Source organism: Adelges cooleyi, unplaced genomic scaffold, assembly GCF_023614345.1.
Source record: "Adelges cooleyi isolate 19-005CV unplaced genomic scaffold, UGA_ACOO_1.1 ACOO_flye_CR_arks_rails_tigmint_CR_PRNA_108, whole genome shotgun sequence".
Lineage (NCBI taxonomy): Eukaryota > Metazoa > Arthropoda > Insecta > Hemiptera > Adelgidae > Adelges > Adelges cooleyi.
In genome coordinates, this window is record NW_026095761.1 from 15,201,820 (window position 1) to 15,216,709 (window position 14,890).

Genomic DNA, 14,890 nt, shown 5'->3' on the forward strand with positions numbered 1-14,890 from the left:
GGTTGTAAATAGTTATAAACATAAGAATGTCATGCGTCTATTAATATATCAATAAATTCCTAATATAAAATTCACGTATTATAAACTATTAATAGCTGAAAATCGCTGAAAACGCCAAATAGATTTTTAAAACGTATAAAAGACAATCGATGACGATACAATGAACTATCGTGAAAAGCTGAATTATCTACAAGAATCATAAAAGACGATCAAACTAACTCTTCTGTAATGTCAAGAACAAACGAAAAAAGAAGTTCATTGCCAACTTTAAATATGCAGGTTGTAAAATGCAAACCGTCAAAATACTCAATTGATTTATCGCGGACATTATAATATTCCACTATGGTGGTAATAATATAATGGTTTCCGCACGCATTAGCGTGTTTGACTCTCGGACAAGACAGAGTATTTAAACCATTAGTCGGGCAAAACGAATAAGGAAAGTCAAAGTAAATAACCCTACTAAATTAGCACAAATATATATAAACAACAAACAAAACAAATTAAAGATAAGTTAGCTAAATCATAGTTTTATCGATTTCGATTAAGGAACACAAACTCATTTTTTAATTATCTTATATGAGCCTATACTGAAATAATGCTGTGGGAACTAAAAAAAAAAAACTAATCGGTCACCCACATCAATGCGAATGATCTGCAGTTCTGTTTTAACAGATTACTTATAAGGTTAACTGAAAATTGAAAATGACTTTTATGCTGATTTTTGAAGAAGATATTGCATATATCGTTACTTACATTTTTTAAGAAATATATATTATGTTAAATATATCTTTAAGTTTATAATACAGCAAATTATAAATTGCGAGTAGGGACAGTACTAAAACCATTATCCAATTTTTTACAAAAAAATAATAATACTAATTATTTTATTTGGCAAGTTAGGATTTTTGACTACTCGAAAGAACAGACATTTTTAAGTTGTATTCATATTGACACTTAACGCTTCAAAAGCCCATACAACGGTTAAAAGAGATGGACACAAATAATATAATTCTCAATTGTATTATATTAGATTGATCAAATTATTTATACATTTATATATATATTTACATTTTTATTCATTTAAAAATAATAAATACCAGGTATGATTTATCCAGTCTCAATAAAATTACAGTAAAAAAAAAAAAATGTGCGTTTGTTAGTTCTTTTTCTCAATTTTTAAGAGGAAGGGGTGAATTTTTAGAATTATTTGTCTCATTAAGTACCTTTCTGGTACGATTTCTGATCTATGGAGTTGCTACAAGAATAAATCGGTCCCGCAGTTTAAAAGATATGTTGGGCTCAGGCACAAAAAAAAAATTTATACATATCATTGTAAAAACAATACCTCTCAGCTCCGTACCGTAGCAAAACAAATTGTTAAGTCTACCTATTTAGTATAAATCATTTACATTTTCGATTCTCAGTCTCAGACTCTACTTTGGGTTATTCAAATAGAATGAGACAATGGACTTAGAAGTAAACCAAGGAAAAACTAAGCAAATGTGTACGAGCAGACACTGAGGAATTAGATGTAAAAGTGGAAAAGGAACACACCCTATAAGGAAGACCCCTAATGTAAAACCTAAAAAAATAACGTAATAACACATTTGTCAATTGTAAAAAAATAATATTATGACAGAGAAACGCGGAAAATGTTATGGTAGTAGAAAAAGTAAAGACTAACACTTAAAAACAAATATTAAATGTACGTACCACACTATGCTGTTTTCCTGTCAACCTAACGGCTAACCACTCATCGTTTGATATCGTTCTATATTGTATCAAATCACAAGCAATGAGTAAAATCTGTATATAAATTTCGGGTGGTTTCATCTATTTATGTAAGAGCTACTTAAAAAATTCGTAACTAGGTATGCTACAACGCCATCGCCAAGTTACTTTGCATAACCTTCGTTCATGAGCAAACTTAAAATGTCGTATAGAATTCATTAAAACAAAAATGAGTTTGCATAAAAGAGTTCATAATAATATAGTCATCGAAATATTTAGATAGGTCATAGAAACATAAACATTATTTGTTTGAGATAATGACGTGTGTGAGTGGTCAAAAAAATTAAATAAAAAAACCAAAATGATTTATTAATTTCATTTGTAATATTTCTGGGTTGTAGAAACTAACAGAAAAAACATATTTTATATTTAAAATATTATGCTGTCTAAATAATAGTATAAAAATACGACATTAGTAATATAAGGTAATACAACGATATATTATACTCGCAAAGAATGACTTGTAAATAAGTTTTTAAAATTATTAATTATATATTACTCAATAAAAAGTCTATATATATATTCATTAATGCGTTTTAATTATTTACCTTCGTAATGATAATTTTAAGTATTTAAGTTACGGTGTCTCTACGATTTAAAGTATTGTGTTGTATCATAATTGTTTTATGCGGTAATAAAAATGTACTATTATTATACACCTTTTGCGTCAGGCTATTCGGAAAATTGATAAAAACTTGACAAATGATCCTAGAAGTAAAAATCAATCTAATACTACTTACTAGCTAACCGACAATACTAGCCGTACACCCACTACCGTAAGGCTTGATTATATTTGAACAATAGCACTTGATACTTTACTTCCTAAGGAATTGACCACCACATAATCAGAGGCATAAACATGAAAAGTTTTCCAAATTTGAAATTTAGAATTTTCATGAAACTTAAAAAAAATGTAAGGGATGGTGTTATAAAATTGTTCAATACCAAAAGAAAAAAATGATGACTTAAGCGACAAACAAACACTAATGACTAATGTAATTATGTAATTTTAAATTGTTACTTAAATCTTTAAAAATTTGATCTCAAAAAAAAAAAGCGTTTATCCAAACATTTTCAGTTAAAAAACACACGTATAAGATATTTTAAAACATAGAGTTTGTATTGCATTTTGAAATATCTATCACTTATATCACTTATTATTAATCTTTGTTTTGTGAAAGCATGCAATTTGATCATATAATAATATATACTATTGTCTTTTTAGTATAATATGGCCTACTAATTACTTAAATCGCTCTAAATAGGTTTACAAGTGAATGTTCAGAGAGAGACTTAAACGACCGACCCTAATAAATGTTAATACCAAGACTATACAAAATTGCTGGGACATCGCTGTAATCTAAATACCTTATGATATTCGCACCAATAATAGTACTCGTAAATAATGCCCCCTAATAATTATAAGCCTTTTATTGTAATAATTTCACTACTGGAATTTACAATTATTATTATGAAAAATTCCGCAAGCCGGTTTTAAATTTAATATTTTTAAATATTATTAAAGGTAGAAGACGAGTTTACTTAACCGATTTCTAAGGGCTAAATGTGTACAATAGTCAAGTTAACTAGTCGTGGTTGACTATAGTAGTTTTTCTATGGAATTCAAAAAGTAACAATATATTCAATAAGATACAACAACCTAATTCAACCATAAAGAACCAGTTCGTAAAATAATAAGGCTAAGGGCAACAGTTTTTAATAGTTTTATGGCATAAAATCCTTTTTGGGTCTAAAATTGTATATCATGACGCCTTACTGTTGGACCAAAGTTAAAAGGGTTAGGCCAATCACGTAACAGTATACCTAAGCTGCTCCGAAGCTGACCTTTGCACGGGTCCAATGTGTAGTGTTAACCTGTTAGTTTGTGTTTAATACTGTGTTATATTAGGTTAGGGTAGATTTACTCTTTTGTGTAAATGTCAAATGCCGCTTACTAAATTTAGCTAGATCAGTGCTTAGTACATTTAGGTTAGACTTTTAGGTTTAGTACTGTTTTTTAAGTATCTAATGGAATTTGTGACGTTGAGGAAAATGCCCAAGAATGCATTCTTGTCTAAAGCATAGTGCAGGGTTTGTGCCCGCCGCCCGGTATAGTAAACTCGGTTCACTATACATTGTTGGCCGATAACAATGTAGCTGTATGCTAATAATATCCTAGTGTGCATATGTCTACAATTATTATTTGATTTTCTTTCATAATTTGCGTACAGCAATCGGACTACGACAGGCAAAACGAAGAAGTTGAATAGAGCACGGGCACGGACATTGGATCTCGCAATGAACTTGACTAAGGTTTTTCCTTGGTCTTACGTGTCGGCGGCAATGAACGTGGTAACAAAACGTGTTGGGCGAAATATGCATTACGACAAAATCCGATCGTTTGGCGCACATTAATGGTAATGATTATTATTATTGCGCTACATATTGTGGCGGCGATTAGAAATATATATATAATTGTAACTTGTAGTCCCAATAATGATGATGTTAATGCAACCGGTTGTCCTGCCGGTAGTTTCCGCACTATTGTGTGCGGTGTGTAGCGATTACGATGATTCCCATCGAATCGAGCGATAACAAACAAAACAGATGAGAGGATTAAAATAATAATACTATGAATTATGATGATGATTGTGAATACCGTGTCTGTTCGGTCAGCTCTACTCTTTGTAGGGTACACGTCCAATCCAATTATTTTAACATGATAATTTATTATTATATTGTATAAAACCGGTAAACTCGAGGCTAGGAAAACAATTATGTTTCATTATTAGTATTATTATTATTATTATTATTCGACGTACGACACCGTACGGTTATTAGAGTCTTAGAGGTGCGGATACGTTCTTCGGCGGTTACCCGACTACAATGGTACGGGTGTTAACATAATAATAATAACATGTAAGCTGTACCCGTGTTATTATTTTACTGCTAATTATTATTATAGTCGGTTTGTTTTCCCCAAAAACACGACGGGCAAATGTAATTACCGCGTTTTACCTGGCTGGCAGATCGGCGAAGGTGTCGAAGGTCACTTTGGCCGACTACACGGAATCAAGTAAGTAATGCTATTTCGAAGTGGCGGTGGTTTATTTTGCACCCAACCCGTTCGAAGCGGATTAAAATTGCCAACCGTTTGGCACTATTCGCACACTCTGACACCAAAAGCCGGCTAGAGCACAGGCTGCAGCGGCTGTCCCTCGCAACACGAATACACATTATATAACATAGAAGTTAATCTATTTTTTTATTTTAGTTTTTGTTATTACTTTATTTTTTTCCTTCATAAAGACTTTTGTCGAGAATCGATTGGAGTGTAAGTCCGTCTTCTCAGTTGTTGGAGCTATATATAGTATATAATATCCAAAGAAATTATGCGCGCCAGCTCCGTTTCCGTGTTGTCGGCCATCGCCGTTGTCTTGCTCCTGTCGGTTGTCTGCCCAACAGCATTCGCCAAACCCGCGGATAAAAACAGCAGAGTAGGTAAGTACACGAAAACCCGCAGTGTTGAATATATATAAAAAAAAAAATATTAAAAATTGAAGTAAATTTTAGCATTTAAGAGTATGTTGTTGATTGTTTTTGTAACAAGCATTAGCTCAAATACAATTCAATGTAAACAGTAAAACTTCCAATAATGACATTTTAAATAATCTGTTTGCCAAAAGTATAATATGTATATATATATATATATTATAAATAAACGAACAAATTATTATTTTATAATTTTTATTATGAATGTGCATCCATATCCAGCAAATCAACACTTATAATATTTGATTAAATTAATGAACCTAACATGATAAATTCACGTTAAGTTAGGTAGGTTAGACAAGAACGCCTATATCACGCCTAATCATACGAACATAAAAAAATTAATTTTCGAGAAAAAAAATGTCTTTTTCCAGATAAAATTTGTAATGAACTTGTCGGGAAAATAAATTTATGGTTATTTGTCTAAAGATTTAGATTAGATAAATAAAACATTTATTATTACTTACATTGGAAATCTCCCTACATTTTAAAATAGTAATATTAGTTGTAATTAGAATTCATATTTTACAAACATAAAAAACTGGCCAGTGTTTATTCATTAGCGAACCGTACTTAAAAATATTATTCAGATAATTTTTCCAATACTTTACTGGAGTACTATTGGAATGTTTTTAATGGGTACTTTAAATTAAAATAACATAACAAATATTATACAAACAATATGTACTTTTTTTCTTAAGTCCTTAATAACGAAATGGAAGATGTATTTCATGCTATCAAATGTACATAAATACTTTATTAAAGACCATTACAACATACATCAGATTATATACATCAATACTACATCACATTAGACGGTCCTGAGATGTGTTTGTAATTTGTATATTATAACAGCAGACTTCCTACACGGAAATATATTTTTTTTTATCTAAACACATTATGTTTTAACAAGCCAATAGAAGAACTTCATAATGGCTTGAAAAACATATTTTATTAGTGTTACAAATTTTTGCTAAATTTACCTATATATTTATACTCCTAGTTACATAGAATTTACATATTAATACGTGTATTATTATTATTTTTTTAATATTATTTGTTTTTACCTTTTCTAATTTTGTTGTAATGCTTGCATAAATTACCATACGATAACGATAGCAATAATTGGCGTTTTGGCACCAAACTGCGATGAATCTTCAATGAACCTAATAATAATCGTGATTTATTTAGAAAAATTCATATTACTATATGTCTAGACTCTAATAATAATAAATTTATTCGATGCGGAACTAGAAGATATTGTTTTTACAATGATGTGTTTTTATTTAATTAACATTTTTTTTTGTCTGGACCTACGATTTCTTTTAAGCCACTGTATCTATTTTCTCATGTGTATAGATCAAAAATCGTACCTGAAAGGTACTTTGTTAGGACAAACATTCTAAAAATTCAACCCTACCCTTTTAATATCGGGAAAAACACCAAACAAATTTACATATTTTTCAATTTGAAATTACGGAAAGCTATAACTTTGATTTATAAGGAAAACTCCCCAAAAAAGGAAATATTACATTTTGGCAGCAGTAATTTTTTAAGTTTCTATGTGAATGTGAATCAACAGTCAACAGGTCAACATTTTGTTGTTGATTTTGGTACAGACAACGGCAACGACTTTTTAGGATCAACCCTAGGAGACGATTAGTCTCCACCATAAATAATAAACATACAATTACTAGCAGACGACAATTCACATTTTAAGTGATTTAAAATTATAAAATAAATGTTTAGGTATGTTGTACAAAATAATTTTATGTTTTGTTAAACGAGCTTTTGTAAATTTTAGTGATTTATTTTAACCGTATTTTTACCAAATTATTAAAATAGGAATGTTAATAAATACCATAATGTTAAAAATTTTGAACTTCACAAACAGTATTATTAATTTTTCTACTCAGGACTCATCGTTAGGATAAAGTTAGTAATTCCTTAATGAATATTTAACAAATAACAACACATATAAGATACTAAAAATGGAAACCTTATCTGATTGTATTATGTATATTTTTTTTTTACAGCCAAGTACGTTACATTATGCAAGACATCCGACCCCAAAATCGACAAATGTATGATAAACGCCCTAAACGATATTTTGAAGCACGCCAAGACAGGTAGGAATGACAAACAAAAATGTTTTATTGCTTATTTTAACGTTATTTAGGATAATAATTAACCTGGCGAAAACTAAAAGGGTTTGAGTAAAATTTTATTCAAACTAGTTTGTCGTAAGATTTGCCAACTAATCATTTCCGGGTCTGTGTTTGCTTAATTATTTTTTCATTAAATTTATGAAACAGATTCATTCGAAAAGCGTAACGAATAACAATATAGTTTTAATTATACAAGTCGACATATTTTTTTGTACAAAAATCACTCTTAGCCCTTAGAAATTTACCACTTTCATTGCATATATTATTAGAGAGATTTAAATTTTAGGTATACCCGAATTGGGTGTCCCTGCTATCGAGCCTTTCTTGATTCGGGAACTTGACTTGAAGATTTTCCAAGCCCTCGGAACTCAATTGTTCGGTAATCAACAAAATTCTGACAAATTCAGAGCACTCGCCCGCAATATCATAGTCCATCATTCTTCAGAGTTCAAATTACACCATATGAAGTGAGTGACAACACGCACAATTTGTTCGGTGGTCATAACGTCAATATTTATTTTTCATGTTTTCCCAGGATTGACATGAAAAAGAAAGAATTCTTCGCGAACCTTACATTCCCGTTTTTGCAAATAGAAGGCGAATACGATGTAAATTTGATGATGTTCAACTTGCCCATCAAGAGCACAGGACCCGTAAAAATAAATGCCAGTAAGTAGTAAAAACATGTTAATTGTCTTTTGTTTGGAAATTTACAGAAAAAATACATTTTTTTTCTTCTATGTTAACATTAGAGTAACTAATTAAATTTAAGCTTTCTCGCCTAAAATATATTTCAACAACATAATATACAAAATAAATTCAGCCAAAAGAGGTTTTTTATTTTTCAACTAAATTTTATCTTTGGTGTTTTTAAATGCTTCTAAATCATAATAATAGATATTTTTTAAATTAGAAACATACAATTATGCACACTATTTCAATTGATAGCCTAATAACCATTTTATGTTTTTATGGTATTTACCTAATTACAAATATAAATCTACTTAAAAAAACAAATAACATACGGATACGCAATATAATAATATATTATAATTAGAACGGTAATCTATAAAACAATATTAACGTATTTTTTTTTTTAGCCAACATTTTTGTTGAATCCACGCTGATGGGTAAGTTGGTTAACAGGAAGAACGATAAGTATTTGATGTTCGACAATGTAGACATCAAGGTCAACTTTCAAGATTATTCGGTAGTGATTGAAAATCTGTTCAAGAAAGATCAAAATCTGAGTAAGTAAAGCAATTTGCACGCTGTTTATTGTAGATACCTATTCACCGAGAAATTGATTATTTTTAACGGAAAACCTTTTTATTATACTACATTAAGCAATTAAAAAAAATAGTATAATATACCCTTAAGGTTTTAATGGAGATGTTAGTGAAAAATCAAATAACAATTTTTTGAAAATAATTTACGTGTAATTTAAAAAATGTATAATATGTATATATATACATAAAGAAACATATAGGTACGTACTAAAAGTTTTTAAGAACAACTATTATTAAAACTGTTGTTACTATGATTAACAAATATTATTAATATATATTTCTGTTGCGTGGCATTAATGCTACTTTAATCCATTAATCCTACTTTTAATATAACAGTTTAGTTTAGTATTTAGCTAAGGATATTGGCTAATTATTTTTTAAAATAATTAAAATGCCGGAAATTATAATGTAAAATAAGGAAATTTTGAGGGAAACGTTTTTTTTTTCATTGGCTTATGATAAGTAATAAGCTAATAACCATTGTTGTTGAAGTTTAAACAATAAAAAAAAATGGTTAATAAGTAAAAACTGTAGTATTTTTACTTAAACCTAGTAAAAATTAAAGAATTTACAAATAACAAATTTAAAATACATTATTCACAAAAAAACATTTGTTCCCATTGAATACATGAAAACTTTTTAGTAATATCCTATTAATAGTTTAGAAAATCAATTTTAATGAGCATCATATCAATATTAAAGTAGTAATTATACAAATCAATGTTCTTTAGATATTTTTAAATATAATATAAGCATTTAAAGTATCCTAAAAGATACATAGCCAATCCTCAATACTTTTACTCATGAATGACAAGAAGGTCATTGATTTTGGGTTGCATGTATTATAAATTATAAAATATAACTAAAATATGAAAAAATAAACAATATTTTTTTTTCTTTAATAGTTTTTTGGATTCCATAAAACACAACTTCATAATTATAATCCATTATTAAATGTTTGCTAAGTTAAGGGTTTGAACGATCGGTTTTCACATGATTTACTGGTTTTTTTGTTCAGATCGAGCCGTGAACGACATGATAAAAACTCAAAAACACGAACTAAAAAAAATGACTCTGCCAATGATCGAAGAGCTATCAGGCAAAATGTTGCTTAATATGGTCAATCAGATGTTGGGCGGAGTTCCGTTCGATGAGATGTTTATTGTCGATCAGCTGCCAAGTTCGCGTTAAAATAAGATTTTAATAATATTTATCTTTTTCCTTCCTTCTTTTTGTTTTTTTTTTATTGTCTTGCTTGTCCTGTAATTCAAGCGATATAAACGCATACACCATTTAATATACGCGTATATACTTGTTTATGCTTTATTATAATATTATAATGTATTATTATATTATATAAAATATTAAAAAAACCCGTAAGCGACTCGAAATCATTATTACATCATAACACAATACTATTATCAGACTTGCATAATAAGTAAAATTATACTCTGTAAGCGACCATTATACACATAAAAGTTTCTTCAATCTGGAAATAACTGCTCGTAGGTGAAATGCCGGGTTAACTTTTCGACCGTGTCCAAAACGAACTCTTCCAAAACTTTCTGGATGATCGGCCTGAGTTCCATGAAGAACATTATAAAATTGGAATTGATGGCCGAGTTCAGCACGTCTCCTGGAAATCATAATAAATAATAATAATTATCAGCAACAACGCGAGAAACGACCACCTTAAACCGTGACCTTCCGCACTATACGTTTACCGACAACAGCGAATAAATCAAATTATGATTTTTTTTTAAACATATATTATTATAATTTAAAAAATGCGTTATCATCATTACGGCCTAATGGCAGTCACGAATTAAACACATTCATATAATGCGCGCTGATCAAAATAACCTTGACTGTGAACTTGTCTTTATGTACTTATTGTTTGTTTCGTAAAACAAAAATAATTATTTGACGTGTCACTACTTAAATATTACTTGAATTTAAAAAAATGACATGTACATAAAGTTTAGGTTACGGGAATTGACAGATTACAATATATTTAGTATATTTATTACACCTGTACATAATTCCTGGTGGTTCACCTTATATCGACTGAGTTTTTTTTTGTTTTTTTTTTGTTTGATGTTTATAGTATACTTAATAATTTTTTTTGTATGTTAACCATAATTGAAACTTGTCAAACACTTTACAAGATTCGCTATTATTTACTTTTATTTATATATCTTTTATTGTTTTATATACCATTTTTTTTTCCATATTTTGAATCAACAGTAACACTAAGTGCGTTTTTTTATTGGTTCGTTATGATAATAATTACATGTTGGACATAAGCAAAGTATGCTTTACTACTACTTTAAAAATAAAATATGTATTAAAATATGTCGTTTTATAATCACCTAGATTTTTGTCGCCTCCGAACAAATTTCTCAATTCTATTTTGCCCTTGTCTACCATGATCCTAAGAGATATGTTGTTGAAACGTATGTAGTTCGAACCATCGATATCGACGACGTTACCCAACAGGGAAACGTTACATTTGACTCCATCTGCAAACGTTTACATTTATTCGTTAATGTTTTATCATAAACATTGTAATAGAATACATTGAACTTGCAACGTCTGGATGAATAAAAAATAATTTGGTTATTTCAAGTTTTGAATTATTTCTATCGACATATTGTCATAGATTTAATATGACATTATATGACGACTAACATAACCGTATAAAGACCTGAAAGGTTGTACAGATGGTGTTGAGCAAGTGTTTGTGACCGAATAAAATTGATGAAAGGCAAATGAAAGTGTTTAAATGGACGTGTAAAGTGACAAGGTTTTAGACAAGATATATGAAGATCATTGAAACCCTTGAAAGAGTACTCTCAAACATATTCTCGAGAGTATTCTTGAGAAATTTGCATTTAAGGGGATGACGGTTAATTTTAGGGGCAATGAGGAGAGGTAAAAAACAATTTAACAAAACTGGCGTGGGTCGTAGCCATTACGTTCTATTTTTGCTAGAATGTTAGTGAGGTTCTCACAAGACTCTTCACTTTTTGCTGCCCACCCTTCGTAACTGATGTGTTGTGTAGACATTTTTATTATAAAGTTGTGACTTGTGTCATCGTTTCTATATAGATCTACTCACAAATGTCTAGATCGAAATCGCCGTGTCCCTTGATGGCCATCCGTACGATTCTTCCGTCTATGCTATAGTTTCCAAGGACGTGCATGTGAGGAAACCGAACTTGAAACTCATACTTCTGTCGGTCTATGTTGGCTCTTTTATTTATTTTTTTTTAAAAACCATTCTTTAGAATTATATACAATATAAGTACAATGGCATGTGCCAGAAGTTTTGCTCACTTCAGGTAAGATAGAGTAAAGTTACTAGTTCCTGTGACCAACAGGTTTGTTGTTTCAATCTTGATGCCGTGGCCATTTGATGGCATCAAGGTGTTGATGACCATCGGATCCATAGGAGCTACGCCCAACTCGGGTATACCTATGGAAACACGATTATTATCCAAGTGCGATATTCGGTCATGATTTGGGTAATTGTCGGGTGGGGGGAAGGAGTGTCCAAAGTTTGACTAAAAAGTCTGGAATTTATTTTTTTATAATTTAGTAACAGCCAAAAATGGAAGACTCCTTTTTAAAAAAAAAATAAAATAAATATGCTACTAGACTTATAATGCTTTACCCGCGGCTAGTTTTGTCCTCAAAAAGTACGCCGATTCCATAATGCAGTTGGCAATGTCCGGATTGGATCGTCGGCAAACGTGCAAGTAATCCGCTGTTGGTTAAGTTATTAAAAAAAACAAAATAAGTTAGAGACAATATCTATACAATGATGTTTTAGTTGTCATTTTATTCAAGAGCGGAAATGTGTTTTATAACTAATCGTACAAATTACAATTAGTATTTAATGATATTATTTAAAGTTTATGAAATCCCACAATAATGTACCAGCAATATTAAAACCAAAACTTCTCAAGTCCTTATCCAGTAGTTGAAAAAACAACAATTTAAGAACAAAAATTTTCAAAAGGTAATTCTGGTCCAAAGAACAAAATACATTTTCCTATTTTCATTAATAAATGGACCCCGTTTTTCGTTGTTGTTATGTAAAATAAACACAAGTTCATTATTTAAATTGTGTTAAAATTGTTTTAAAAAAATATCTTCGATTAAACAGTTAAACACGGTTTTAGAATAAGAATTAAAATATTTATATTTTTAAACATTTTTCACTTTTTTGTTTGTTTAATATATTGCATTTTTAAATACAATTTGTATTATTTACAAAATGTGATGTTAAATTTAAAAAATGTCTCAGATTTTTCCTAGTACGTCTAGTTACTTATTTAAACACCTCTAATGTCCAAACTTGCAAAACTTACCGTTTTAAGGTATTTTTAGCGTGTTCTTGAACGTTGGACAAATTGCTTAAAATGTGTTTAAACATATTTTGTTTTATTCAGTGTCGTTTAATAGAGATAAGTAAATTAGATTAAAATCATTATATGATATTAAACTAACATCAGAATAACATAACATTAAGGAAGTTAAGTAATTCATTTTGTTTTTATTAAGGAGCCTGGCAAACTATGTGTCCGAAGATTCTCCTAGTACCTCCGAAGGTATCACTTTGGATTTCTAAGAGACATTTTGTGTACTTTTATTAAAACAGTTAATTTGTACTTACGTTTATTTTGCCTTCATGCGATTAAGTGGTTTATGTTTTAGAATCTAACTATTTTCAGTTTTATGGTAACTACCTCAATATTTTATTATACAGAAATAGTCACTAGTACAATATTCTTCTGATAAGAAATAGTCAATAATTCACTAACTTTAATTTATTATTGCTTAGGACTGTTGAGTCTATACTGGCCGAGACGAGTCTATGTAATGGTTTATAATATTAGCATACTTAATGAATTGATTTTAAATTTTTATTAAAAATGACTTATGTTACTTACGCAATGGTTTTAATTCCGAAATGACTGAGTCCGGTCTTAGGAAAATTGTGACAGCTGTAGTGACCAAAATGGAAATCGCCATATTTCCCGGTTATCCCAATCGGAATATCCGGTCAAATAGAGACTTCCGACAAGTCATAAAATTCGCAAAAGTGATTCCCCGTTCATGCTACTAAGGGGCACCATTTGATTACAAGTGCTTTTATATTATTATAAGTACAAAACAACCCATATTTTAAGGTTAAGGACGCTTTTAATTATTGGTCAATTGTATTTATTCGAAACATCATGTATTTAAGTAAGTATTTAGCGCTAACTATAGTAATTAATATCGTTTCGATAGCGTGCAAAAAAAATATGTAATTTTCAGGAAATATTGATCGTTAAGGTCGACGTAAGAAATTATATTTAATTAGCACAATATAAAAAGTGCAATACATAATTGATACAAATTTAATTTATTATAATTATAATTTGGTTTTGCAAAATAACTACAACTCCCCCCCCCCCAGCTTCTTTGCAAGTTTAAAAAATGTTTACCAATATCTCAAATTTGTAAAATCGATTACAAAATCATAGACGCCCCCCCCCTGAAATTTCACCTGCAGATGCCCTTGTATTGTTATACATTATACTATACTTGATATTTTTCAAAGTTTAAAATGTATTGCTTATACTTTAAAAATATATACTGTCTATATTTAATTTTCCACCATTTGGGAAGAAATTTAAACACAATATTGGCAATGTTTAATATGTATTGAATGTCTTTTGAAAAATTATTAATAAAACAAATAAAAAAAAAATTTTGTTGAAAATTATAATACTTATTTAAGTTTTAAATATTTTAATAATAATACTATTTTAAGAGCAAACTAAATACCAAAAATGAAAATGCTTTTTAAAGGTCAATATAAAATTATTGTTTTAGAAAGGTTTTAAGTTTTTTTTTAAAAATAAAATGCTATTAATTAACTATTTTATAACTAATTTTACATTTTTATTAATTTTCCGACGTTTCAAACATGGTATTTAGATATATAAATATGTATTTATTTTTCATAAACAATATATTTCATATATAAAATATTTTTTATGTATCTCAATCTTGATTTTATTAATATTTAAT

General features: G+C 29.2%; 2 protein-coding genes across 2 annotated transcripts; one reads left to right on the top strand and one right to left on the bottom strand.

The window, feature by feature from the left end:
* Positions 1 to 4,951: 4,951 nt before the first annotated feature.
* Positions 4,952 to 11,120, top strand: LOC126847083 (circadian clock-controlled protein daywake-like). Its single transcript, XM_050587118.1, has 6 exons — positions 4,952 to 5,295; positions 7,383 to 7,475; positions 7,801 to 7,981; positions 8,050 to 8,183; positions 8,615 to 8,764; positions 9,822 to 11,120. The coding sequence occupies exons 1-6, from the start codon at positions 5,187 to 5,189 to the stop codon at positions 9,992 to 9,994; spliced, it is 840 nt and encodes a 279-aa protein (XP_050443075.1). The 5' UTR covers positions 4,952 to 5,186; the 3' UTR covers positions 9,995 to 11,120.
* LOC126841575 (protein takeout) lies at positions 10,184 to 13,962 on the bottom strand. Its single transcript, XM_050578160.1, has 6 exons — positions 13,762 to 13,962; positions 12,480 to 12,572; positions 12,143 to 12,281; positions 11,925 to 12,058; positions 11,176 to 11,325; positions 10,184 to 10,439 (listed from the first exon to the last, which is right to left on the bottom strand). The coding sequence occupies exons 1-6, from the start codon at positions 13,841 to 13,843 to the stop codon at positions 10,288 to 10,290; spliced, it is 750 nt and encodes a 249-aa protein (XP_050434117.1). The 5' UTR covers positions 13,844 to 13,962; the 3' UTR covers positions 10,184 to 10,287.
* Between the last annotated feature and the right edge of the window lie 928 nt (positions 13,963 to 14,890).

What these genes read in the sequence shown, in the direction of transcription:
- LOC126847083 (XM_050587118.1), top strand. Translation starts at nt 5,187, where the DNA reads ATGCGCGCCAGCTCCGTTTCCGTGTTGTCGGCCATCGCCGTTGTCTTG. An exon ending in GGATAAAAACAGCAGAGTAG is followed by an intron (nt 5,296 to 7,382) that starts GTAAGTACACGA and finishes TTTTTTTTACAG; the next exon opens with CCAAGTACGTTACATTATGC. An exon ending in TTTGAAGCACGCCAAGACAG is followed by an intron (nt 7,476 to 7,800) that starts GTAGGAATGACA and finishes TTTAAATTTTAG; the next exon opens with GTATACCCGAATTGGGTGTC.
- LOC126841575 (XM_050578160.1), bottom strand. Translation starts at nt 13,843, where the DNA reads ATGGCGATTTCCATTTTGGTCACTACAGCTGTCACAATTTTCCTAAGA. An exon ending in TTCGGAATTAAAACCATTGC is followed by an intron (nt 12,573 to 13,761) that starts GTAAGTAACATA and finishes CTTAACCAACAG; the next exon opens with CGGATTACTTGCACGTTTGC. An exon ending in CGATTTCGATCTAGACATTT is followed by an intron (nt 11,326 to 11,924) that starts GTGAGTAGATCT and finishes AAACGTTTGCAG; the next exon opens with ATGGAGTCAAATGTAACGTT.